The 27,477-nt window shown below is 45.5% G+C and overlaps 1 protein-coding gene across 1 annotated transcript in view; it reads left to right on the forward strand.

The window, feature by feature from the left end:
• Window positions 1-27,477, forward strand: part of LOC141164588 (uncharacterized) — a 76,641-nt gene that overhangs the window by 46,730 nt on the left and 2,434 nt on the right. Inside the window, exons 2-8 of the mRNA XM_073649998.1 lie at window positions 5,591-5,935; window positions 6,743-7,072; window positions 7,283-7,339; window positions 7,759-7,869; window positions 9,150-9,196; window positions 23,073-23,154; window positions 23,730-23,769. Coding sequence (XP_073506099.1) covers window positions 5,591-5,935; window positions 6,743-7,072; window positions 7,283-7,339; window positions 7,759-7,869; window positions 9,150-9,196; window positions 23,073-23,154; window positions 23,730-23,769 — 1,012 coding nt within the window. The remainder of the gene's footprint in view (window positions 1-5,590; window positions 5,936-6,742; window positions 7,073-7,282; window positions 7,340-7,758; window positions 7,870-9,149; window positions 9,197-23,072; window positions 23,155-23,729; window positions 23,770-27,477) is intronic.

Below are 27,477 nucleotides of genomic sequence, written 5' to 3' on the forward strand. Positions count from 1 at the left end.
AACAAGCAAATGGCGCAGAAAAACCTTGTTCTCTGGATTGCTTTTTAAGCAAATAATGAGGATTAAGATCCATAAAAAAATTATTCCTGGCCCCTGAGACCTGGGCCTATTTCTAGAAATATCTAACAGCAGCAACAGACAAAACTGGAATGGAGCCCCTGGGCCGTGGGGTACTCGGTAGCCGGGCCGGTCGATGCTGGGAGATGTCACAGTGGTGGTGACCCGGTCCGTGACCCAGGGTGGTCAATAAAAGGGGAATAAAGAAAAGGGAATATAGTTTTTATATAATATTCGTGACGCCACCTGTGGTATGCGACTATATGGAGCCGCCGCTGCGGTGCAGGTCCTCTGGAGCTGATATTGACAGCAGAGTTTGTTCAGCTCTCCACAGGCAGAGCTAGGCTCCAGGGCAGGAAGTGGTGATGTTATAGATGTTGCTGTGCAGTGTAGTGCAGGGGATGGCACAGTTAATAATCAGTCCACAACTTAATGGCGGTTTCCTCTTATCTTTACTTGTGGTGGTTAGGCAGACCGGAGCACGGGTACTAGCTGGTAGTAGAGGTCTGGGTGGCCTGGAAGCAAGTTGGGAATCCACCTCGCCAGGTGAAGTTGGACGCCTTCCCTTTGCGCTAATCTCTTTGGCCATGCTGCTTATAGCTGTCCTGTGGCCCTGTGTGCTGCTGAGCCTCCGGGCGTCTGATGGGGCCAGGAGACCTGCAGTCTCCTGCCCTCCGGTTTCTGCTGCTGGGCCTTCAGTGCCCCACAACCTCGGACTCCGGTGTCTGGTTCTTCCATGCTCCTCTCTGGGGTGAACTGCCGCGCAGCTCCACTCCCCAGGTCTTTCCTCTTCGCTCTCCTGACTTCAACTCCTCTCACTAACTCTTGCTAACCCCGCCTCCAGATTCCAGTTGCTAAGGGGAGGAGCTCCCCTTGCTGGTCTGGAGCCAGGAAAGTGTTGCATGCTAGTATACCTGTCTGGGGGACCCCTGCTTGCTTCCAGGCATAGCATCACCTCTTGTGAGGGAGGCAATGCCACTGTGGCAACCGGACCCCTGGGGTGCCACGTTCCCCCCTAGTAAACTTCAGTACTCCCGGACGGAGGATACCTTTTTGAATTAACAATCAACAATAATCATTCCTTGTCATAGCAATTCTACTCGGCAAACCTTTATGGTCACCTTTTTATACCCCACCTGAGGAAAGGGCTGACCATTGCTGGCATAGATGTTAAGATGTTCATCTGGACTGCGGGGAATGTCTGAGTCAGTCCAGTATCGTTTATAAAGGATATATGGCATCGTTGTCACATTGTCACCTGGGAACCAGTGTCCAGCAATGCGTTCATCGGGTTGCCATCAAGCACGACAGGTAGGACCGGTCGTCCTCCCACGTACTTGTCTCGCCAGCTTTGTGGGCCTGGTCATCTTACTCCTGGGGGTTGGCCCTCTGCCCCAGGGGTTGCTCGTTTTATACCGCAGAATCTTGGAAAGTGCCCCGCCTTTTGACAGCGGCGGCAGATGGGTTGTCCGTCCTGGTCGTAGCGATCGCTGTTCCTCCCTCTGGCCAGTGGAATTCTTCTCTGTCGTCGCCACGGGACGTCATCTGGACTAGAAGCCAGCTGGATCCTTTCCTTTGGAGACACTTGCATGGCCTGCATGGTGTTGGTTAGTGTAGCCACACTTTTGGTCAGATCCTGGACCTGAAGGCGTAGGTCTGCAGACGGGTCATTATCTAGGGTCTGTGCGTCAGCCTCCACAGGTGCTGGGGAAAAGGACGCCACCTCCTGGTGGTATGTGATAGCTGGTCATCGGAGGGGTTCAGTGCCACCTGGGGTTGGTTCTCGTAGCACCCGGATGGCTCGGTCTTTAAATTGCGCAAAGGGATCAGGGTTTTGCAGAGCCATAATGCGCAGCTGTGTCTGGTGGGCGTTAGACAGGAGCCCCTCGATAAACTGCTCAGTTAGCAATCTGTCCTCGTCTCGCACACTGTCGGGGTCTACCTGTTTAATGGCCCGCAGCGCCTCCTGCAGGTTTAGAGCATAGTCCCGCACACTCTCCTTCACCCTTTGTTTGCACCTGTAGAACTTCATTTTAATCTCTGCTGCGGTGCGAGTGTCAAAGGTATCTTTCAACCGGGCCAGTATTTCCTTAACAGTGCCTTTGTCTCTGCCCAGCCAGGACTTCTCCTCTCTCTGGGCTGCACCGATTAGCTGGCAAATGAGGATGCTGACTTTTTGCTCTTCAGACAGGGGGTGAACTTTAAACAGACTGAGCAGTCTCTCCTTAAAGTCGGTCAGGTTGTGCGACTTCCCTGAGTACTGGGGCAACCACGCCGCCCCTGGTATATATGGCATTGATAACGGAATTACAGTGGCGGCGGCCGCGCCCGCGCCTGAATCCTCTCCCAGGTTGGGCATCTTCCTCCCCCCTAGTGAACCTCAGCCAGGTCCTGGGTTTCTGGTGACGTGCCAGTCTGCTGCTCTGCAGGTAACTGTACAGCTGCACTCTTGCTGCACAGCTTCTCACACTTGTATTCACAGAGCTGCAGCAGCTGGGTGGATGGGATCACACAGCACAGAGCTGCAGCAGCTGCGATGGATGGGATTACACAGCACAGAGCTTCTGCAGCTGGGATGGATGGATGGATGGATGGGATCACACAGCCCTCTGCAAGGAGAGGCAACAATCTCCCCCCTCAGTATGATGCAAAGTGGAAGGCTGGCACCTTTCAGCCTGAGTGATAGACAACTCTGGTACAGTCTATGCAAGTGGGAGGGGCCTATTTTGGTGCCGATTCTGAGGCTCCGCACACGATGGGACACCCCGCATATCATTAACTCCTAATGTGCTACAGTAATGGCTGCAGTTTATACAGTTATACACAGTCTTTGTGGCACACAGGACTCATTTATACCGGGCTTTGAATCCTGTTCGTGACGCCAAGTTGATGCGTCCCCTGGGTAATGGGGTACTCGGTAGCCGGGCCGGTCGATGCTGGGAGATGTCACAGTGGCAGTGACCCTGTCCGTGACCCAGGGAGGTCAATAAGAGGGGAATAAAGAAAAGGGAATATAGTTTTTATATAATGTTCATGACGCCACCTGTGGTATGCGGCTATATGGAGCCGCCGCTGCGGTGCAGATCCTCTGGAGCTGATGGTGACGCAGCAGAGTTTGTTCAGCTCTCCACAGGCAGAGCTTAGCTCCAGGGCAGTAAGTGGTGATGTTATAGATGTTGCTGTGCGGTGTAGTGCAGGGGATGGCGCAGTTAATAATCAGTCCACAACTTAATGGCGGTTTCCTCTTATCTTTACTTGTGGTGGTTAGGCAGACCGGAGCACGGGTACTAGCTGGTAGTAGAGGTCCGGGCGGCCTGGAAGCAAGTTGGGAATCTACCTCGCCAGGTGAAGTTGGAGGCCTTCCCTTTGGCCTTGTTAGAACCCTCCTGTTTGTTTTTTCCATCTTGTGTTTTGTGGTCACGTGACCATCTGCCTTTATATTCCAGCTCCGCCCTTCTGGCTGTGCTGGACTTCAGTGTTTGACTGTTTCTCTAGCCAGGTGCTTCTGTGCCTTTCTCTGTCAGTTCGCTTGGTCCTTCTAGGACCTCTAGTACTTTTTTGTCAGTTAGTCTTTTTGTGTTCTGCAACTACTTTTCTGTTTAGGAGGTGTCCCATTTTTGTCCCAGTCCTTAGTTCTTTTAGGGACCCCTTCCGTTATGCTATAGGTCTTCGTTCAGACTAACCGAGGACTAAGGCGAGTCTGTTCGCTAGGAACAGGCAGCCCGCTACATCGTAGGGATTCAGCTTAGTCTTACTGTAGGGACAGCTTTCCCCTATCTTTCCTTAGTTCATATTGCAGATCATAACAGCCCTAATCTCTTTGGCCCTGCTGCTTATAGCTGTGCTGTGGCCCTATGTGCTGCTGAGCCTCCGGGCGTCTGATGGGACCAAGAGACCTGCAGTCTCCTGCCCTCCAGTTTCTGCTGCTGGGCCTTCAGTGCCCCACAACCTCGGACTCCGGTGTCCGGTTCTTCCATGCTCCTCTCTGGGGTGAACTGCCGTGCAGCTCCACTCCCCAGGTCTTTCCTCTTCGCTGTCCTGTATTCAATTTCTCTCAACTCACTATTACTAACCCCGCCTCCATATTCCAGTTGCTAAGGGGAGGAGCTCCCCTTGCTGGTCTGGAGCCAGGAAAGTGTTGCATGCTAGTATACCTGACTAGGGGACCCCTGCTTGCTTCCAGGCATGGCATCACCTCTTGTGAGGGAGGCAATGCCACTGTGGCAACCGGACCCCTGAGGTGCCACATATACACTGCCTGCCTGATATTTCTGCAGATGGATTAGTCCTCAGAAGGACTGTTTGTTGAGATGGATATGTGTCTCTAATATAGTTTGGTACACCTACACTAACTAGAAAAAAACAAATCTCTCCCTGACGCAGCAGCACCTTTCCCTACAATGTCTGATTCCGGAGTGACTGTGACGAGCATGGCGGCGCCAGGTCTGATATGATGCGGCCAGCCAATCACTGTAATGCCACGACCAACATGGCTGCGGCATTACAGTGAGTGGCAGACAATCCCTGCATGTTCATTGGCTCTGTAAAGAGCGCCAAACATGCAGGGACGGGACCCGAGACAGGGAGTGTTTTAGCAGAGCCCCAGGGGGGCAACTGAACAGGATTCAGAACAGGAGAGAGACTAAACACAGGTCAGATAAACTCCCTGAACTAACAGTGCAGAGTATTATTGGGCAGGAAGATAAGGACTGGAAGGAATTGTGTCACAGGGATCATCTCCCTCATCAAACCCTCATCTCCCTCATTAAACCCTCCCACCCTCCATATCAATGCAGGATAAAGAATGCTGTGTACTATTGTGTCCTTGTGAAGGAAAAGCCTGTAGTTGTATATGCAAAGAAGTGTGCTTCTAAGATATCTAATCTATGCTGAATTATGCTACTGAAGAGACTGTAATACTGTGCCTTGTGAAGAAACTACTGTATTGTTACTGGAGCCGGTTGCTCAAGAAACTCAGACTGTACTGTAATGAAGGTTGTTGCTGCAATATCCCTGAATTGCACTGGCCGTGCTTCAGATTAAATTCTACTGTTAAACTGTTGAAAAAGACTCTTGTCAGATGTGTCTGGTCAGCAATTGAATCTATCGTGTGCCTGAGAGAAGCTGCAGCACATGGTCTATGATCGCCCTGAGTAATGGTTCCCCCAAGATTCCAAAGAATTCATGAAACCCGTCTTGCCCTATCTGAACCTAGCGGTGTGCGTGTAACAGATGTCTTCTGCCCAGGCCCTGGCCACCAAGAAAGAAAGGTTTGAGTATCATGGGCCTCACTGAAAGTTTCAGAAGTGGGCATAGGGCACTTTTTATCTCCAAGTTTAGCAAGCAAACGATGTGGAATCGCTAATGCTACCCTTCGCTTCTGTTAGAGTTGGAGGTCAAACACTGTATGGTTTTCATGACCTGGGGCCTAAAAATATGGTGATCACCCAGTCAATGAGCATGATTGCCTTAAAAATGTGTAACCATAAGATAATACTGCTTATTTTCCATGGTATATTTCCTTTTTTTGCAGTTACTGTGCTATGCCAAAGAACAATAGTAGGAATCGAAGGACAACCAGTCACTTTGCCATGTTCGTACAAAGTAAAACAAAGCAGTGACCTCACGAGCATGTGCTGGGGTCAAGGAAATTGTCCGAATTCAAAGTGTAATCAAGAACTCATCTGGACTGATGGCAGCAAGGTCACTTTTCGATCATCTTCACGCTACCAACTGAATGGTAGAATCAGACAAGGAACGGTGTCTCTGACCATTGTTGAAGCAAGTCTGAAAGATGCCGGGACATATTGCTGCCGTATTGAACATTCGGGATGGTTCAATGATGAGAAGATTAACATTAGGCTGACAGTTGAAAAAGGTGCCTATAACATATAAGAAAAAATCATCAATGTGATTGCGTATGTATTTTGACAAATTTGGGTAGCAACATTATTGGCGCCAAAATTCTATACCTATAAAATTCCTTCTTAAAGATTTTGTACACGAGGGAACAATCGCCTGAACATTTGCTCGTACAAATGATTGTTCACCGTGATTGCCCAGTTTCTACATTTCCAGTGATCAAACGACCAACAATAATTTCCTATTGTTTGACGTAGACTTTAACCCTGACAAAACCAAATAGGGAAGAACAATTAAATGATCATTTTTTGAAGACCTCACCATCAATCAAACAAAAATGCAAGTAAACAGGTGCTGTTCAATCTGCTAAATCATAGATCAGAGCTCATTATGGGAAATTTAGCTTCAGTTTAGACCAGTTTCTTAATTGGTAACTTGATAAATGAAAATGTAGAGTTATTTCCACTAGGGCAATTATGAATAGTGTATCTACCCTAGATCTTGAAATCTTGACCATCTATAAATTTCCCAGAGATATGATCTATACAATACATACTCATATTGAGGTATGGCCTATCTGGCTCTAACACTGGTAGACTAGGTTGCATTGACCCACCCATTGAATGGGTTTTTCACAATTTTAAGCTTCAAAAGTCCAGAAGTAGACAACCGTATTGGGAACTCAGTTGCCAGTAGGGTCTACTTCCTATGGTTCCATCCATAAATTACCAAGCAGATCTCAGCTGATATGTCTGGATAATTTATTTTAGTGGTTATCTTTTGAATAATCATCCTTGATGTAAATATGTTTGTCCTTTTGTAGCACCTACAACAACACTGAGAACTACTACTAAGAGGACAACTCAAGCACCTACCACTAAGAAGACAACTCAAGCACCTTCAACTACGGAGACAACTTCAGAACCTCCAGCTTTTCCGACTACTCCAGAACCTTCCTATGTTTGGACCAATCCATTTACTATACCTGCGGAAGAAGCTACTCAATCAGTGCCATCTGTTCTCAAAAATACTTCACTGACACTTCTCAGGACAGATGCTCCACCATCTCTTACGGAAAGAACGATTGACCTACCAACAAAGGTCTTCCATATTGGTTTAACAGAACATGCTGACCTGACAGCAAGGAGCTCAGGTAAAATCAGCAATATTTATTCTATATATAAGTGAATTTCAAATTCAACTTTTTTAAAAAGTTTTTGGGTCAAGCATTTAGCCAGGGCTTCATCAGAAACAAATCCTAAATATGCTAGGTTATGGGTTGAACTCAATGGACTTATGGCTACCTTCAACCTTAAAAACTATAAACTAAATTATTCTTATTTTTTGTGTGCAAAATTCCCAGCAGCGACAACTGGAAATGAAACCTCAGAAACAAAACCTACTACCGATGAGCCATCAGGTAAATCACTGGCGTTTCCCCTTTTTCCAAAGACATAGCTACATAACCTACTCATATAGTTTTTAAAAACCTGCAATATGTGTGAATATATAAAGTTTGTAATGTATTCTAAAATGCATGTAGTCTCCCTGTAAATCTTCAGAAGCCTTCTCAGCCACCAAAAAAATCCATCTAGTATAAAAACAATAGTCAATAGATAAAAGTGAGGCGAGAGGAGGGAGATGCGGTTGCACTTTCTCACTTAATATTTAATTGAAATAAAATGAAGAGGAGAAAGAAGAAGATACAGATGGGGAGACATTCTGCTTTTACAAAAAAAAATAAAGATGGAATTACTATTTACTTTAATAAAGAATATTATTACTTTTAATATTTTTATACCTTATACTGTTTTGTATTTTTCGTCTTCTTTTTTTTAGTTGTGCCCAATTTTATTCCTGATCATGAACTTCCCTCTTCTGAAGAATCAAGGGAAGAAGACAAGGAATATATTCCTTTATTGCCTGAAAGTGTTTCTCCAAATAGTAATGGTAAGACTTCGGCCAGATTATTTGGGGGTGATAAAGACTTTATTATTTCTTTTTACTTTTTATGTTTTTTTTTGTCAAGTGTTTAGTAAAGGACAGTAAAACATTACGACAAATAGATCCCCTGAAAAACAAATTATAGCTCTGTTTTATTATTGGATCCATCATCAAGGCTGTAATCTTGTATCATCTGATTGACTTTGAATTAATATGAATTACATCACTTTATTATTTTGGGATATTTTGTTTAGATTCATTGAAATATTTGGCTCATTCATTACAGCTAACACCCAAAAATTTTGCCCAAAACGCTGAACAGCTGAGCTGATCTCATGATACTGTCACGCTAGGTAGGGGAGGACCAAGTGTACGATGATGGGAAAAGGGGGGAAGCCCAACAACTAGGGAAAGGGAGAGTGGAGACCCCTAGGCAGATCTTACAACACCCTGACTCCCCTACCATCCCTAAATAGGTTCCGCACCTATCGCCGAGCAGGATACCTACTCCTTAACTGTCCCTAGAGCTAGGACCTAGGTAGGGAGGGAAAGGAATGAGCACTAGTCAGCCCCCACTGCAACTAAAGACAAACAAGGAAAGCAGACAAGGGGATACACTTAGCTTGAGAAGACAACAGAGAGAAGACGACAACAATCCACCAAGAAACTCCAAGAAGAAACTAGCTGACTGATAGTAATCCAGTCCTGAGCAGGGAAAAATAGTTCTGTCACTGGCGACTCTCTCTGAAGACACTGAGGGCTCTTAAATATCAAGCAAGGGTGTGTCAATTAGCAGCAGAAGGTGGAGATCACTGTTGGGTCCTAGCGAGAGAAGGATACCACTACACTACAGAGATGAAACGATCAAGAAGGTGTCTGCAAAGCCAAGCGCAGCGACCTTCTGCAGCCGGATCCAGACAGCCGGATGACTCTGTCAAACCTGATATACCCTTGACAGATACCTTGGGTTGAGGCCAATAAAATGCAGTTGGTTTACTACTGGCTAATTTTAAAAATGATTTCTAACGAATACCAGATGGGTGACTTGATCCTAATCAGGGGTGGAACAGTAGGAGGTGGAGAGATTATAGCCACCCCCTAAAGGTCTGAGGTCTCCTGTGACATAAGTAAAAAAAATGGCATTGTACCTATCATCAGGGCCCTGTTATTAATATAATTCCATATAAACCAATTTAGTAAATAAGTACAGTAATTGGTTGATGGATATTCATGCCAACAATTAATTGTTGTGTGAACTGTTACTTTAATAAATTTTTTATTTGTAGGAATATCAGAATTGTTTCAAGGAAATGTCACAAAATCACCAAAAAAGGTAAAAATGTAACAAATATTGACTGAATTATTGGCCAAATGTTATCGTGATAATCAATATAGTCCCAGGTGTATAGTATAAATTAACCAGTAGCTGATGGGTCCTCTATGGATCAGTAACTGTACAGTATGGGGCCCATACCGATACTCTGGTATGGCCATTGTTGACCTGTTGCTGATTAACCTAGGACCCACCACTGCCAATAAACTCCAGAGTAGTAACCAATCTGTATACTGTGTATGTATGTGTTGGGATGTATGAGTGTATATGTATGTATGGTTATGGCCTTTGATGCAGGCTCGAACACTGAGCCTGCATTTTTCCCCGCACATGATGGCTGATTTAATCAGCCATCATTTGTCTTTAACAGCAGCCTGTGGAGCACCACTATTAACCTGGTAAATCACCCTGTCAATCTCTGACAGCGACATTTAACAAGCGCCGGAAGGGGGGGCATCATTTCACGCTCTCATCGGCACGCCGATGGGTTCCCATGACAGCCAGAGGTCTGCTGATGACCCTCATGACTGTCATCATGATCCTCATATGAAAGTCAGCCCATGGCTGCTGCTCATAGAAGATCGTGATTTTCTCTATACATGGCAGGGCTGAAGCCTTGATATGTATAGCACAAGCGATCAGACGATCCCAGCTTCAAGTCCCCTAAGGGGACTATTAAGTACAATAAAAATGAAAAAAAAAAAAAAGAAATAAAAAACATATTTGGTATCTTTGAGTTCGTAAATGTCAGACTTATCAAAATATAAAATAAATTAATCTGAACTGTAAATGGCATAACGAAAAAAAAATCAAGGCAAAGTTCCAGAATTACGTTTTTTTTCGCCACGGTAACATTGCAATAGAGTGCAATAAAAGGAAAATTGTACAGTGGGTACGGAAAATATTCAGACCCCTTTAAATTTTTCACGCTTTGTTTCATTGCAGCCATTTGGAAAATTCTAAAAAGTTAATTTTTTTCATTAAAGTACACTCTGCACCCCATCTTGACTGAGAAAAAAGCAGAAATGTAGAAATTTTTGCAAATTTATTAAAAAAGAAAAACTGAAATATCACATGGTCATAAGTATTCAGACCCTTTGCTCAGACACTCATATTTAAGTCACATGCTGTCCATTTCCTTGTGATCCTCCTTGAGATGGTTCTACTCTTTCATTGGAGTCCAGCTGTCTTTAATTAAGCTGATAGGACTTGATTTGGAAAGTCACACACCTGTGTACATAAGACCTCACAGCTCACAGTGCATGTCAGACCAAATGAGCATTATGAGCTCAAAGGAACTGCCAAAGGAGCTCAGAGGCAGAATTGTGGCAAGGTTACAAAAGAATTTCTGCATTACAAGAGGTTCCTAAGAGCACAGTGGCCTCCATAATCCTTAAATAGAAGATGTTTTGGACCACCAGAAGTCTTCCTAGACCTGGCCGTCCAGCCAAACCAAGCAATCGTGGGAGAAGAGCCTTGGTGAGAGAGGTAAAGAAGAACCCCAAGATCACTGTGGCTGAGCTCCAGAGATGCAGTAGGGTGATGGGAGAAAGTTCCACAAAGTCAATTATCACTGCAGCCCTCCACCAGTCAGGCCTTTATGGCAGAGTGGCCCGACAGAAGCCTCCCCTCAGTGCAAGACGTAGGAAAGCACGCATAGAGTTTGCTCAAAAACACATGAAGGACTCCCAGACTATGAGAAATAAGATTCTCTGATCTGATGACAAGAAGATAGAACTTTTTGGTGAAATTCTAAGTGGTATTTGTGGAGAAAACCAGGCACTGCTCATCACTTGGACAATACAATCCCAACAGTGAAACATGGTGGTGGCAGCATCATGCTATGGGGGTGTTTTTCAGGTGCAGGGACAGGATGACTGGTTGCAATTGAAGGAAACATGAATGCGGCCAAGTACAGAGATATTCTGGATGAAAACCTCTTCCAGAGTGCTCTGGACCTCAGACTTGGCCAAAGGTTCACCTTCCAACAAGACAATAACCCAAAGCACACAGCTAAAATAACAAAGGATTGGCTTCAGAACAACTCTGTGACCATTCTTGACTGGCCCAGCCAGAGCCCTGATCTAAACCCAATTGAGCATCTCTGGAGAGACCTGAAAATGGCTGTCCACTAAAATGCTCGGGTACTCGTTGCTTGGGTCGAGCACATTGGAATACTCGGGTGCTCGACCCGAGCAACGAGCCCAATGTAAGTCTATGGGAAACTCGAGTATTTTTCAGGCGGCTCGCCCCGGTGGTCTGCAGAGGCCTAAAAATTGCCCAAATTGATGGGAACAGTGCTCAAATGACATGGGAACAGCATGGGGAAGTCCCCTGGAAGCATCTCTGACTCCCATATCACTGCTGTCAACAACGTTGTCAGACTATTACGCCACTTTTACGGACTCACAATAAAACATACAAAAACAAAACCAAAATGGATTTTCCTGGGAATTATGTTAAGGAACATTCTTTCCAGGGTAATGACTTGTATATAAGGCAAAATAAATAACCCAAAACAAAAATATTCCTCCACACCTTGGGCTATGTTCACACATAGCATTTTTGATGCGTTTTTGCACTTTTGCATTGTTTTCAACCAAGACAAATGCATTCACCAGGAAATGTCATTTTAACATTTTACAACCTTATCTGGCCATGTGGTGTGTGACACATCATCAGACACATGTGTGGTGCCCCTGAGAGTTCGGTCGCCACAGAGGTACTGCATCTCACCCAGAGGTGTGGTATCTCACCCTCAGGTAAGGAAGGAGTACAGCTCAGGACCCTAACATCTGCATTCACTACACCACATTTCAGAGGGCAGGGCGAGATTGCTCCTGTGAGAGAGCACAGTCCCTGATCCCTGGCTGGAGTGGGGGGAATCACAGCAAGGGGGAACCATGTAGTGGGTGTGGGTGTAGGACGTAGGTCAGGGGAGCACTTAAAAGGAAGCTGTATAAAAGAGGGAACCATCTTAGATCAGTGAGTTGAGTCAGAGGAGGAGAAGTGACAGGAGCAGAGGCTCTGTACGAGCTCTGCTCCAGAGGCGGGCCTGGACAGTGAGGCCCAAGGCTGAGAGGAGAAGGAGAGAAGAGAGGAGAGGGAGCAGGAAGGCTCCAGGAACGGAAGAATGGACCCTAGGGGTACGAGATGTGCAGAAGGCCATCCGTATGCCTGCATCTACCAAGAGGTGGAGGGGTCAGGCCATCAGAAGGGAACCGGGTCCCTCAACTAGCAAAAGACTGTACGTCTTAACTAGAAACCGAAGGCTGCAGTATTTCAAGTTCTGTAGCCACAAGTCCACGCCAGTCTCACCGAGAAGGTAGCCATATAGGACCCAGGAGACGGAACATGCGTCGCCCGCCAAGGCCCGCGGGTACTGGATTGGAGTCACTAGGTGTGAGGTGCAGAGAGGAGGCCAGAGAAAGGACACAGAAGGGGGTCCTGAAAAGTACTTTGGAGCTATCTGGGGGTGGACTGAGCCCCTCACTGAGTAAGCACAGAACGACGTGGGCAGTTACATTGAGCTCTGTAATCTGGACTGCAACAACTGTGAGTAAAGACCCTGGGACTGCACTATCTTGTCTCTGTGTTCCTTGCTGCGCCATCCCTCACTGCACTACAATGCCCAGCACAACCACCAACATCCACACACTGCCCTGAAGCTAACTCTTCCTGTGGGGAGTAATAATACCCTTGCTGCAATACCACCAGCTTCAGAGGACTGTTTCGCAGTGGCGGCCCCCTTTAGCCGCACTCCACAGGTGGCGTAGTCGGACTCTTTAATACAACCCATATACAATTCCCCTTGGATTGACCGCCCTGGGTCACGGACCGGGTCATCGCCACCGTGACTACAACCCCCAGCATCTACCGGCCCGATACCCCACGGCCCTGGGGGCGCGTCACATGCATACAGTGCTGAAAAAACATGGGAACAGCATGGAGAAGACCTCTGGAAGCATCTCTGACTCCCAGGTCACTGCCTAAAAGTGTGCCCATCATAAGTGATCCTTGGCGCATGCGAAGATGCCTCCGGCCATGCACCTGTTGTATAAGACTTGCAACAATCACCGTCCACGTCCTTGTCCCAGTGCAGCGTTCAGTTGTCCCAACCCATTCCTTGGAATGCAAGCACAAGTATGCAGCCAGCCACCCATCAACCCACAGGCTGCAATACTATACTGCCAAATTTTTGACAGCTGCTTGCACTTGAAATGTGGCCTTTTAGGCTTGTGGAGGAGGAAGCTTTTCATAACCTCATGCCATCGGCGGCCGGGTGTCCATACTTGGTCCCCAGCCACCACTGTTTCTCCCGGTGTCGTCTCCGCCTTCCACAAGCTTGGGTCCCACAACATTACCCGTGCCCTCCCCAGTGCACTTCCTGGGAAGGACCACCTAACAACAAACACGTGGTCAAGTGAATGTGGCCAGGGATGGTACAGAGCCAGTCCACAGCTTTTTTTTTGCTGAGTTGTATTTCACCACAGCCATATTCTTTAGCTTGGTGAAAGGACTTGGGAAACCATATCTACCCAGCTGTCATTTCTTCCAGGAAGTCCTCTAAAGCTGCTTTCACTTGAAATGTGGCCTTTTAGGCTCATGGAGGGGGAAGCTTTTCATAACCTCATGCCGGCGGCGGCCGGGTGTCCATACTCGGTCCCCAGCCGCCACTGTTTCTCCCGGTATCGTCTCCACCTTCCACAAGCACGGGTCCCCCAACATTACCCGTGCCCTCCCCAGTGCACTTAATGGGAAGGGCCGCCTAACCAAAAACACGTGGACAGGTGAATGTGGCCAGGGACAGTACGGAGCCAGTCCACAGCTTTTTTTACTGAGTTGTATTTCACCAGAGCCATATTCTTTAGCTTGGTGAAAGGACTTGGGAAACCATATCTACCCAGCTATCATTTCTCCCAGGAAGTCCTCTAAAGCTGCTTTCACTTGAAATGTGGCCTCTTAGGCTCGTGGATGCGGAAGCTTTTCATAACCTCATGCCGGTGGCGGCCGGGTGTCCATACTCGGTCCCCAGCCACCACTGTTTCTCCCGGTGTCGTCTCCGCCTTCCACAAGCACAGATCCCACAACATTACCTGTGCCCTCCGCAGTGCACTTCCTGGGAAGGACCGCCTAAAGACAAACACGTGGACTGGTGAATGTGGCCAGGAACGGTACGGAGCCAGTCCACAGCTTTTTTTTGCTGAGTTGTATTTCACCACAGCCATATCCTTTAGCTTGGTGAAAGGACTTGGGAAACCATATCTACCCAGCTGTCATTTCTCCCAGGAAGTCCTCTAAAGCTGTTTTCACTTGAAATGTGGCCTTTTAGGCTCGTGGAGGCGGAAGCTTTTCATAACCTCATGCCAGCGGCGGCCGGGTGTCCATACTCGGTCCCCAGCTGCCACTGTTTCTCCCGGTGAGGTCTCTACCTTCCACAAGCACGGGACCCACAACATTACCCGTACCCTCCCCAGTGCACTTACTGGGAAGGACCACCTAGCCACAAACACGTGGACAGGTGAATGTGGCCAGGGACGGTACGGAGCCGGTCCACAGCTTTTTTTGCTGGGTTGTATTTCACCAGAGCCATATTCTTTAGCTCGGTGAAAGGACTGGCATAGATGGAAAGCGTATCTACTCTGGGTGTCATTTCTCCCAGGAAGTCCTCTAAAGCAGCTTTTGCAGAAGCAATGGCAGCCCGTCCAACATCAACTCGCACTTCTCGGTAGTGCTTTGACATACAAACATCTTTCTTTGCCCATTTAATTTCATGACTACAGAGTTGTATTTCACCACAACCATATTCTTTAGCTTGGTGAAATGACTTGGGAAACCATATCTACTCCAGCTGTGATTTCTCCCAGGAAGTCCTCTAAAGCTGCTTTCACTTGAAATGTGGCCTTTTAGGCTCGTGGAGGCGGAAGCTTTTCACAACCTCATGCCTCGTGTCCATACTCGGTCCCCAGCGGCCACTATTTCTCCCGGTGTTGTCTCCGCCTTCTACAAGCGCGGGTCCCTGAACATTGCTGCTGGTACTTTTCTGTGGGAATCTGCTTGCCTCCTACCAGCCTGGAATATTTCCAGCAAACTATGGTACGACGCCATGGTATTAGCACTGCCCCCAGTACCAGTAGCGAAGCCTTCTCCAATTTCTTTCTCAGGAATTTTATTTGGTAGACCGAGTGGCTGCCCAAATATATTAGTTTCTCAAAAAGGAGCTGAAGATAGAGTGGCAGTAGGTGCAAGTTTCTCCAGCCTATTAGATATCAAAGGGTGAACGGCAGCACATTGAGCAGTGGTTAGCACTGAAGCCTTGCAGCGCTGGGATCCTGGGTTCAAATCCCAGCAAGGACAACATCTGCAAGGATTTTGTATTTTCTCCCCGTGTTTGCGTGGGTTTCCACCTCAGTAAAAAAGCAGCCATAGAGTGTCCGCGAATCTTCCCACACACTTTTCTTAGCCAGGACTGCATCTCGGCAGGGTTGGACGGTCCCACCAGAGAATCATCTGGTGTGCCCTGGCTTCTACAACAGGAGAGTTCATGATAGCTCAAACTTTGCAGCTGCTATGGGGCTATTGAGCGGGGGAGAAAGGTGAGCCCTCAGAATCAAATCCTCTGGTGGGCCAATCTGAAACTGCTTCTCAGTGGGAGTTGTATTTCACCACAGCCATATTCTTTAGCTTGGTGAAAGGACTGGCATAGAATGAAACCGTATCTACCCCGGTTGTCAGTGCTCCGTCACCAGGTTCCGCCCATTGTCACACACGACCATGCCTGGCTGTATGTTCAGCGCTGAGAGCCACAGATCAAGCTGCTGTGTTACAGCTTTCAACAACTCTGCAGCACTGGGTGGTTTGTCACCTAAGCATTAAGCATGTTATCTTCAGCACAGCCTGTTGCCGCTTGGCCAAGGCAGTGCTGCAGTGCTTTCAGCTTGTGACTCATGTGGTAATTTCAGAGATGGCGGAGGAGGTGCAGGAGCTGAACAATGTGATTACATTGAGGTTACATTGGCGACTCTGTTTTTATACTAAAGAAAGATCCTACTGTTTTTTTTTTTACGTTATCTTTTAAGGCAAATGCATTCACCGGGAAATGTCATTTTAACATTTTACAACCATATCTGGCAATGTGGTGTGTGACACATCATCAGACACATCCTGATTTATTGATGATGGAGGGACTCTGAAAGACACATGGAGCAGGGCCACAGTAACGAGTACGACATGTTCCCATTAGAAAGGAGAGAGTCTGATATACAATTATAGGGTATGCAGTGAGTCTAACGGCTGACCAAATTTAGGAAAAAAAACACTAAGAAATTAAAGACACATAGAGCTGGGCCACAGTAACGACAAATTCCCATTAGAAAGGAGAGAGTCTGCTATACAGTTATAGGGTATGCAGTTAGTCAAACGGCTGACCAAATTTAGGAAAAACCCCACTAAGGATTAAAAGACATATAGAGCAGGGCCATAGTAACAAGTACGACATGTTCTCATTAGAAAGGAAGCTGTAGCTGACTATCTAAAATGGGCACACAGGCGGCGTACTTTAACAAGCAGATCCGGCAGCTCCGGGTAGGATTTGAGAAACCGCTGAACCACGAGGTTAAGCACATGGGCCAGGCATGGTACATATGTGAGCTCGCCTCACCTCAGAGCCACCTCCAGGTTCCGGCGATTGTCACACACGACCATGCCCGACTGTAGGTTCAGCGGTGTGAGCCACAGATCTCCCTGCTCTTTCAGAGCTGTCTACAACTCTTCAGCATTGTGCGGTTTGTCACCTAAGCATATTAGCTTCAGCACAGCCTGTTGCTGCTTGGCCGAGGCAGTGCTGCAGTGCTTCCAGCTTGTGACTAATGTGGTAATTTCGGAGATGGAGGCTGAAGAGGAGGAGGGGGCTGAGGAGGATGAGGTGCAGGAGCTGTAGACCGTGGGGGCAACCCTGATTGACCTAGGGCCCGCAATTCTTGGCGTCGGGAGGACGTGTTCCGTCCCAAGGTCCGACTGGGTCCCAGCTTCCACTATTTTAACCCAGTGTGCCGTCAGTGAGATGTACCGTTCCTGCCCACAAGCACTTGTCCACGTGTCTGTGGTTAGGTGGACTTTCCCGGTAACTGCATTGTTGAGGGCACGGCTAATGTTTTGGGACACGTGCTTGTGTTATGCGGGGACGGCACACCGGGAGAAATAGTGGTGGCTGGGGACCGATTACCGAGGGATGGCCGCTTCCATCAGGTTGCGGAAAGCTCCCGTCTCCACGAGCCTAAAAGGGAACATTTCGAGCGCAAGCAGTCGTGAAATGTGAGAATTTAGTAGTGTGGCCTATGGGGCGTTGGCTGCATATTTGCACTTGCGTTCTAAGGATTAGGGTATGGACAAATGAACGCTGCGCTGGGACAAGGACATGGACATGCTTCCTGATGCTGCTACTTGAGAGTGCGCAACGACAGGTGCAGGGCAGGAGGCATCTTTGCATGCACCATGGACAGGGGATAGGCTTGCATGCACAACAGCGGAAGAAGCAATGGTGTCACCCGCAGACACTGTTCCTGGACCCTGGGGTTCGGCCCACAAAGTTGGGTGCTTTGCTGACATGTGCCTGATCATGCTGGTGGTGGTCAGGCTGATTGTTTTGCCACCCCTGCTGATGCTGGCCTGGCAGGTGGTGCAAATGGCCTTTTTGGGGTTATCGGCAGAGTCTTTAAAAAACAACCAGAATCGGGAAGACCTAACAGTTGTACTTGCAACTTCCTTCATGTTGGTGTTACGGGGAATGGTTGCCTGCCTTCTGTCTGCGGCCTCTACACTGCTTCTTCCTGCCTGTTGGGGTGCTCTGCCTTCCTCCCCCTGTGTGCTGCTGTCCTCGCTCTGCATGTTCTCCTGCCAGGTTGGGTCAGTTACTATATCATCCACCCCCTCGTCTTCCACTTCCACACCCTGGTCCTCCTCCTGACTTTCTGGCAATTGTCTCATCATCGTCCACCTCTTGTGACACTTTCTCACCGTCACCTTCGTGTGACTGTGGCTGCTCAAATATTTGGGCATCGCTACACGCGATCTCCTCTTGCCCTGTTTCAAGTGGACCGGGCGAGAGGCCCGAATCTATAAATGGAAAAGTGAACACCTCTTCAGAGTGTCCAAGTGTGGGATCAGTTGTCTCTGGGCACTCGACATGGTGGGAGGAAGGAGGATCAGGGTGAGGAATATGTGGTCCAGACTCACGGCTACTGAGACTTGACCGTGTGGAAGACAGGGTGGTGGTGGTGGTGGCTAAGTGACTGGAAGCATTATCCGCTTTCCAACCAACAACCTTTTGACACTGCTCTGGGTTCAATAGTGGTGTGCTGCAGTCCCCTAGGAATTGGGACAGGAAAGTCAGGAGAGAAGATGTGGGCCTTGCCCACGGCCTTGTCCTCGGCCTCTGCATGCACCATCACCATCACGTCCAGTTCCCCGTCCCTTGCCACGTGCCTTGCCCATTTTAAATGGAGGACAGTATATTCCACGCTCACTACAAATGACTGAGTTTGAAGCGAACTTATATGTGATCCGTGTGAAGGAGAAAACAGAGTTTTAAATACCTGGCCTGTAGGTAAGTAGTTTAAACAGCAAACTGGTATCAAAAATGTCACTGACACAGTGAAAAAGAATTGGAATGGAGGCCAAAAATGGCAGTATTTTCTGAAAACGTACAGTACAGACCAAAAGTTTGGACACACCTTCTCATTTAAAGATTTTTCTGTATTTTCATGACTTTGAAAATTGTACATTCACACTGAAGGCATCAAAACTATGAATTAACACATGTGGAATTATATACTTAACAAAAAAGTGTGAAACAACTGAAAATATGTCTTATATTCTAGGTTCTTCAAAGTAGCCACCTTTTGCTTTGATGACTGCTTTGCACACTCTTGGCATTCTCTTGATGAGCTTCAAGAGGTAGTCACCGGAAATGGTTTTCACTTCACAGGTGTGCCCTGTCAGGTTTAATAAGTGGGATTTCTTGCCTTATAAATGGGGTTGGGACCATCAGTTGTGTTGTGCAGAAGTCAGGTGGATACACAGCTGATAGTCCTACTGAATAGACTGCTAGAATTTGTATTATGGCAAGAAAAAAGCAGCTAAGTAAAGAAAAACGAGTGGCCATCATTACTTTAAGAAATGAAGGTCAGTCAGTGCGAAAAATTGGGCAAACTTTGAAAGTGTCCCCAAGTGCAGTTGCAAAAACCATCAAGCGCTACAAAGAAACTGGCTCACATGAGGACCGCCCCAGGAAAGGAAGACCAAGAGTCACCTCTGCTTCTGAGGATAAGTTTATCCGAGTCTCCAGCCTCAGAGATCGCAGGTTAACAGCAGCTCAGATTAGAGACCAGGTCAATGCCACACAGAGTTCTAGCAGCAGACACATCTCTACAACAACTGTTAAGAGGAGACTTTGTGCAGCAGGCCTTCATGGTAAAATAGCTGCTAGGAAACCACTGCTAAGGACAGGCAACAAGCAGAAGAGACTTGTTTGGGCTAAAGAACACAAGGAATGAACATTAGACCAGTGGAAATCTGTGCTTTGGTCTGATGAGTCCAAATTTGAGATCTTTGGTTCCAACCACCGTGTCTTTGTGCGACGCAGAAAAGGTGAACGGATGGACTCTACATGCCTGGTCCCCACCGTGAAGCATGGAGGAGGAGGTGTGATGGTATGGGGGTGCTTTGCTGGTGACACTGTTGGGGATTTATTCAAAATTGAAGGCATACTGAACCAGCATGGCTACCACAGCATCTTGCAGCGGCATGCTATTCCATCCGGTTTGCGTTTAGTTGGACCATCATTTATTTTTCAACAGGACAATGACCCCAAACACACCTCCAGGCTTTGTAAGGGCTATTTGACCAAGAAGGAGAGTGATGGGGTGCTACTTCAGATGACCTGGCCTCCACAGTCACCAGACCAGAACCCAATCGAGATGGTTTGGTGTGAGCGGACCGCAGAGGGAATGCAAAAGGGCCAACAAGTGCTAAGCATCTCTGGGAACTCCTTCAAGATTGTTGGAAGACCATTTCTGGTGACTACCTTTTAAAGCTCATCAAGAGAATGCCAAGAGTGTGCAAAGCAGTCATCAAAGCAAAAGGTGGCTACTTTGAAGAACCTAGAATATAAGACATATTTTCAGTTGGTTCACACTTTTTTGTTAAGTATATAATTCCACATGTGTTAATTCACAGTTTTGATGCCTTCAGTGTGAATGTGCAATTTTCAAAGTCATGAAAATACAGAAAAATCTTTAAATGAGAAGGTGTGTCCAAACTTTTGGCCTGTACTGTATATGTGATCTGTGTGACGGAGAAAACACAGTTTTGAATAGCTGGATTTTTAGCGCTGTAATATGGAAAGGACCTGGCTGTATTCTGCAGTGCCAACAAGCAAATGGCGCAGAAAAACGGTGTTCTCTGGATTGCTTTTTAAGCAAATAATGAGGATTAAGATCCAAAAAAAAGTATTCCTGGCCCCTGAGACCTGAGCCTTTGTATAGAAATATCTAACAGCAGCAGAAGGCAGAATTGGAATGGAGCCTCTTGTACTATATGCACTGCAGTCTGTTATATACCCTGCCTGCCTATATACACTGCCTGCCTGCCTATATATACTGCCTGCCTGATTTCTCTGCAGATGGATGGATTAGTTAGTCCTCAAAAGGACTGTTTTTTTAAGATGGATATGTGTAATGTACGGTTTTTCTCCCTACACTACCTAATACACAAGCACATCTCTCCCTGACGCAGCAGCAGCTCTCCCTACTCTGCCTGATTCCGGAGTGACTGTGACGAGCATGGCGGCGCCAGGTCTGATATAGATGCGGCCAGCCAATCACTGTAATGCCACAACCACCATGGCTGCGGCATTACAATGAGTGGCAGGCAATCCCTGCATGTTGATTGGCACTCTAAAGAGCTCCAAACATGTAGGGAGGGGACCTGAGCTCCCACCCGAGCAACCCCGGAAATACGCGGCGAGCGCCGAGTAGTGAGATGCTCGGGCGAGCACCGAGCAGTAGCGAGCATGCTCGCTCATCACTACTGTCCACCAACGTTCACCATCCAACCTGACGGCACTGGAGAACATCTGCAAGGAAGAATGGCAGAGGATCCCCAAATCCAGGTGTGAAAAACTTGTTGCTTCATTCCCAAGAAGACTCATGGCTGTACTAGCTCAAAAGGGGGCTTCTACTCAATACTGAGCAAAGGGTCTGAATACTTATGACCATGTGATATTTCAGTTTTTCGTTTTTTAATAAATTTTCAAAAATTTCTACATTTCTGTTTTTTTTCAGTCAAGATGAGATGCAGAGTGTACTTTAATGAGAAAAAAATTAACTTTTTAGAATTTACCAAATGGCTGCAACGAAACAAAGAGTGAAAAATTTAAAGGGGTCTGAATACTTTCCGTACCCACTGTATATACCCAAAAATGGTATCAATAAGAACGTCAGCTCAGGGTGCAAAAATAAACCTTTACCTAGCCCCAGATCCTGAAAAATGAAACTGTTAGGCTTCGTGCCCACTATGCGTTTTTCAAGCGTTTCTTTGCCGCGGAATTTCCGCAGCGAAAACGCTTAAAAACGCTTGGTAATACGTGCCCCATGGTCCCCAATGATAATCTGCATGTGCTGTTCACGTGCTGCGGAAATTTCCGCTGCGGATTATCATTGCGGAAAAATACGCAGCATGTCCATTAATTTTGCGGATACGCAGCGTAATTGCCGCCATTGACTTGCATTGAAACGCATATTATCCGTATGAGCACATGTCCCATGCGGATATCATACGGTTCAATGTGCGGATGGTACCCGGGTTTGGAGAAGAGAAGACTCTCATCCAGACCGGGGTACCATAGTACCTGTAAAAAAAGAATTTAAAATAAAAAATAAAGATTATACTTACCTTCTGATGGCCCCCGGTCTCCATAGCGATGCGTCCTGGCTCCCTGACAGCTCGCGATGGTCTAAAAGGACCTACCATGACGTTATTTAGTTATGTGACAAGTCACGCGACCGCTGACTTCGATGGTCGCGTGACCTGTCACATGACTCAGTGACGTCATCGCAGGTCCTTTCACACCACCGTGACCCATACAACAGACCGGACGCAGCGGAGAAAAGACCGGGGGCCATTGGAAGGTGAGTATAATGTTTATTTTTTATTTTTCACCATTCTTATACTTTTTTTTAACTATTACTTGGTCACACTATATAAATCCATGTCGGTTGCATGTTGCTAAAATCGCTTGGAAAAGCGCTTGATAACCCGCATGCAGAAATGCATGCAAATACGCTGCAAAGACGTCTCACAAACGCTTCTACCTGGCAGGAAAAACGCATGTAAAATCCACATGTGTTTTTCCTGCCAGGGAGAAGCGGAAAAAATATGCAGCATTTCTGCATCGTGGGCACATAGCCTTAAGGGTCTCAGAAAATGATGACAAAAACAATTTTTTACATTTTTTCTCTAACAAATTACCGAATTTTTTTCACCACTTTAATAAAAAAAAAAAAACTACACGTTTGGTATCTGCGTGATCGTATTGACCTGGAGAATCATATTGTCTGGTCAGTTTTACCATGTAGTGAACGTGGTAAATACACCTTGGAGGTGTCAAATAGGAAAAAAAACAAAAGGGACTAGAGCTCTTTCATACTTAGCGTTATTGGAGGTCTGTCCACTAAGATCAATGATTGCTAATCGATATATAATCAAATTACGTTGTAGAAAAAACCCTAAATTGAAAAATTTGAATTTTTTTTAGAATTACTAAGTAGTATATTGTAGATCTAGTAGCTCAGTGTTCTGACATTTCTTTCTTCCGCAGGATCGAAGTACTGTTATCATTTCTATCAGCTTATCATTAATTGCACTGATAGTGATCTGCGTGATACTTCTACAATTGAAAGGTAAGTCGAAAAAATAAAAATATACAAACATATTCAGGAGATCGATCCATTACCCAGATCGTCTCTCTGTTGGAGGACTTAGAAAGTCCACACATTACATGGACTGCGCATTTATTTCAAAGGACACAATGTAATACCTTGTTTTGCCTGTGGGTGTGCTGTAGGGAAATACAACAGTTCAAAAGGAATTCAACTCAGATGACACCTGATCAGTACGGATCTAGCCCAAAAACATGTTTTATGGGGGCTCTTCCAATAAAAAGGGATGGTCAAAAACTGATATTCTAATACTAAGGTGGCTTTAGGCTTTAGATATCTAGAAACTGGTGACAAAGTTGTCAGAATAAGGCAAGGTGGTCCATCTTTTGGGAGTAGATGAGTATGATTTCGCTTCGTTGAAATTTTTGGAAGGATTGTGGTCTTGTGGAGCAATCCAAAAATCTTCCTACTGAAGACATCTCATGAGAGCCCCTTGCTTTGCCCCCAATTTTTGAACTGTGCCCCATGTATATACATTAAATTGGAATTTCCAATTTTACAGTTTTATCTTTAAAGAAATCTCTTTCTTCTACTAGGCCAGAAAAGAGGACGTTACCTGTTAGGCTTTGATCCTCGGTAAGTATGAGGTCAACTGACTATGTTCTATCCTGCAAGTGATACAATAGTTAAGTTTTCTTAAAGGGGATGACAACTATTTTTTACTATCGACCCACTGGTCTAACAATCGAAAAAAAAAAAATGTTCCTAAATACATTTACATATATGGATCCATTCCCAATGGGAATTTAGCAGTCTTGTGTTTTCGCCTGTCTTCAAGAGTGACCGTTGTTTTCATTTTTACTTAATAAATTAATAGTAGATATAAAAATAAGCAACTTTGTAATATATCTTATCAGAGAAATCTGATTCTTTCTCCTTCTGGACTGATATTTCACTCAATTCATGGGAAAAATCTGTAAAATATTTATTCAGTTATATTATTGAGATAGAAGTAGACAGTTGGTGCTTTTAACCCCTTTAAAGCCCATGACGTATTAATACGCGTCAGCGCCCTGGGCTATAAGAGCCTGACCCGTATTAGTACGTCATTGCGATCGCGTGCGCACACATTGCCATGCACGAGCGATCCCCGCATGTTTTTTTGGGTGTCTAATAACCGTGAAACATGCGTGAGCATGTCACTCGAGCATGTCACTCGAGCACCCTTGATACATGGTGCATACCTGAGTACCCGATGCAAACTCAAGTAGCGAGCACTTGCACTCAAGACTAATGACAACTTATTCAATATGATGACCTAATGTTATCAAATTCTGTGTCGTACCTCTGGGTTCACAAATGTTCACTATACCCCTTGATAAAATCCTTGAGGGATGTACTTTGCAAAATGGAGTCAATTGTGGGGGGTTTCCACTATTTAGGCACATCAGGGGCTCTCCAAACTCGACATGTCGTCCACTCTCGATTCCAGAAGATTTTGCGTTCAAAAAGTCACACAGTGCTCCTTCCCTTCTGAACTCTGCCGTGCGCCCAAGCCCTGTATTTTCCCCACATAAGGGATATTGGCGTACTCAGGAGAAATTGCACAAAAGTTTTTGGGGTCCATTTTCTCCTCTTACCCTTGTGAAAATAAAACAATTGGGGCTAAAACATCATTTTTGTGGAAAAAGTTTGATTTTTTTATTTTCATGGCTCCATGTTATAAACTTCTGTAAAGGACTTGGTGGTTCAGGGTGTTCACCACACATCTAGATAAGTTCCCTGAGGGGTTTAGTTTCCAAAATGGTGTCACTTGTGGGGGGTTTCCACTGTTTAGGCACATCAGGGGCACATCCGCTAATTATTCAAGCACATTTTACAATCAGAAAGTCAAATGGCGCTCCTTCCCTTCCGAACCCTGCCGTGCACCCAATCAGTGGTTTTCCCCCACATATGGGGTATCAGCTTACTCAGGAGAAATTGCACAACAAACTGCATGGTGCAATTTCCCCTGTTACCCTTATGAAAATGCAAAACTGGGGGCTCAATAACATTTTTGTGGGAAAAATGTGAAAATTTTATTTTTATGGCTCAATGTTATAAACTTCTGTGAAGCATCTGGGGATTCAAGGTGCTCACCACACATCTAGATAAGTTCCCTGAGGGGTCTAGTTTCCAAAATGGTGTCACTTGTGGGGGGTTTCCACTGTTTAGGCACATCAGGGGCTCCCCAAATGCAACATGGCGTCTGCTAATTATTCAAGCAAATTTTACATTCAAAAAGTCAAATGGCGCTCCTTCCCTTCCGAACCTTGCCATGCGCCCAAACAGTGGTTTTTCCCCACATATGGGGTATCTGCATGCTCAGGGGAAATTGCACAACAAATCTTTGAGTGCATTTTTTCCTGTTACCCCTGCAAAAATAAAAAAAATTCGGTCTAAAGTAACATTTTGTGAAAAAAGTTAAATGTTAATTTTTTTCTTCCACATTCCAAAAATTCCTGTGAAGCACCTGAAGGGTTAATAAAGTTCTTGAATGTGGTTTTGAGCACCTTGAGGGGTGCAGTTTTTAGAATGGTGTCACGTTTTGGCATTTTCTGTCATAAAGACCCCTCAAAGTGACTTCAAATATGATGTAGTCAGTAAAAAAATGTTTTTTTTAAATTTTGTTGGAAAAATGAGAAATCGCTGGTCAACTTTTAACCCTTATAGCTCCCCAATAAAAAAAAAATTTGGTTCCAAAATTGTGCTGATGTAAAGTAGACATGTGGGAAATGTTATTTATTAACTATTTTTTGTGACATATCTCTCTGATTTAAGGGCATAAAAATTCAAATTTTGAAAATTGCAAAATTTTCACAATTTTTGCCATATTTCCATTTTTTTCACAAATAAACGCAAGTGATATCGAAGAAATTTTACCACAATCATGAAGTACAATATATCATGAAAAAACAATCTTAGAATCAGGGGGATCCGCTGAAGCGTTCCAGAGTAATTACCTCATAAATTGACAGTGGTCAGAATTGTAAAAATTGACCTGGTCATTAATGTGCAAGGGGTTAAAATTCTATGGAGAGGAGGGTGGAGCTAGTGGCAGACACAGTTATCCATAGAACTTCATAATCACCAACTGTCATCTCCTATCTCACTGATGGGGAAATCTGTATTCACTGAGGACAGATTTTTTTACCTGTCAATTTAAAATTTTGAGAATGAAAGTTCTGTCCAGGAAGAGAAAGAAGCAGATTTCTCTCATAAGATATATTACAGAGTTTCTTATTTCTATTGCTTTATAAAAAATAAAATAAAAATAAAACTATGGTTGCTCTTTAACACTTAGGACAGCCTCTTGGGTGACATCACCTTGCATGCCAAGACTTCCATGGCCTCATTGGTCCAGTATCCCAAGTGATGTCACTGTGATCTTCTATCTCAGGCTGGAGGCCAGAAGAAGAAACCATGACAGGAAGATGATAGGAGGAATTATGTGATAATCCATGCTAAAAATCAGTTTGGGTCTCATTAGTGGGTGATCGCTATGGATAGGTGATAAGTTGTGATTGTGGGACAACCCATTTAAAGGTATAGTCTAATTTAAAGGATCCTTATCTATTAGCAACAACAGAGAGCTGCTACAAAGATCTGAAGAAGCTAATATGGTTTCTTTACTGAATAACTCATTGATATAAATGAGAAATTTGTAATTTTTAATTTCACCTCTGGAGGCGCTGCAGAGCAATAGATAACTTCCTCCCCAGATTACAGGTGATTGCTAAGTTCCAACCAGCAGGACACCCTGTATTCAGTTTAGAACCAGGGATTGTCCAAAGAGGACCTTTTAAGTATTATGAACTGGGATATACAGTGGGTACAGAAAGTATTCAGACCCCTTTAAATTTTTCACTCTTTGTTTCATTGCAGCCATTTGGTAAATTCTAAAATGTTCATTTTTTCTCATTAAAGTACACTCTGCATCCCATCTTGACTGGAAAAAATGTAGAAATTTTTGCAAATTTATTAAAAAAGAAAAACTGAAATATCACATGGTCATAAGTATTCAGACCCTTTGCTCAGTATTGTGTAGAAGCCCCCTTTTGAGCTAGTACAGCCATGAGTCTTCTTGGGAATGCAACAAGTTTTTCACCCCTGGATTTGGGGATCCTCTGCCATTCTTCCTTGGAGATCCTCTCCAGTTCCGTCAGGTTGGATGGTGAACGTTGGTGGACAGCCATTTTCAGGTCTCTCCAGAGATGTTCAATTGGGTTTAGGTCAGGGCTCTGGCTCGGCCAGTCAAGAATGGTCACAGAGTTGTTTTGAAGCCACTCCTTTGTTATTTTAGCT

The sequence above is a fragment of the Phyllobates terribilis genome, unplaced genomic scaffold (genome assembly GCF_046119375.1).
Source record: "Phyllobates terribilis strain yellow unplaced genomic scaffold, ASM4611937v1 Scaffold_10__3_contigs__length_209671492, whole genome shotgun sequence".
In the NCBI taxonomy this organism is placed as follows: domain Eukaryota; kingdom Metazoa; phylum Chordata; class Amphibia; order Anura; family Dendrobatidae; genus Phyllobates; species Phyllobates terribilis.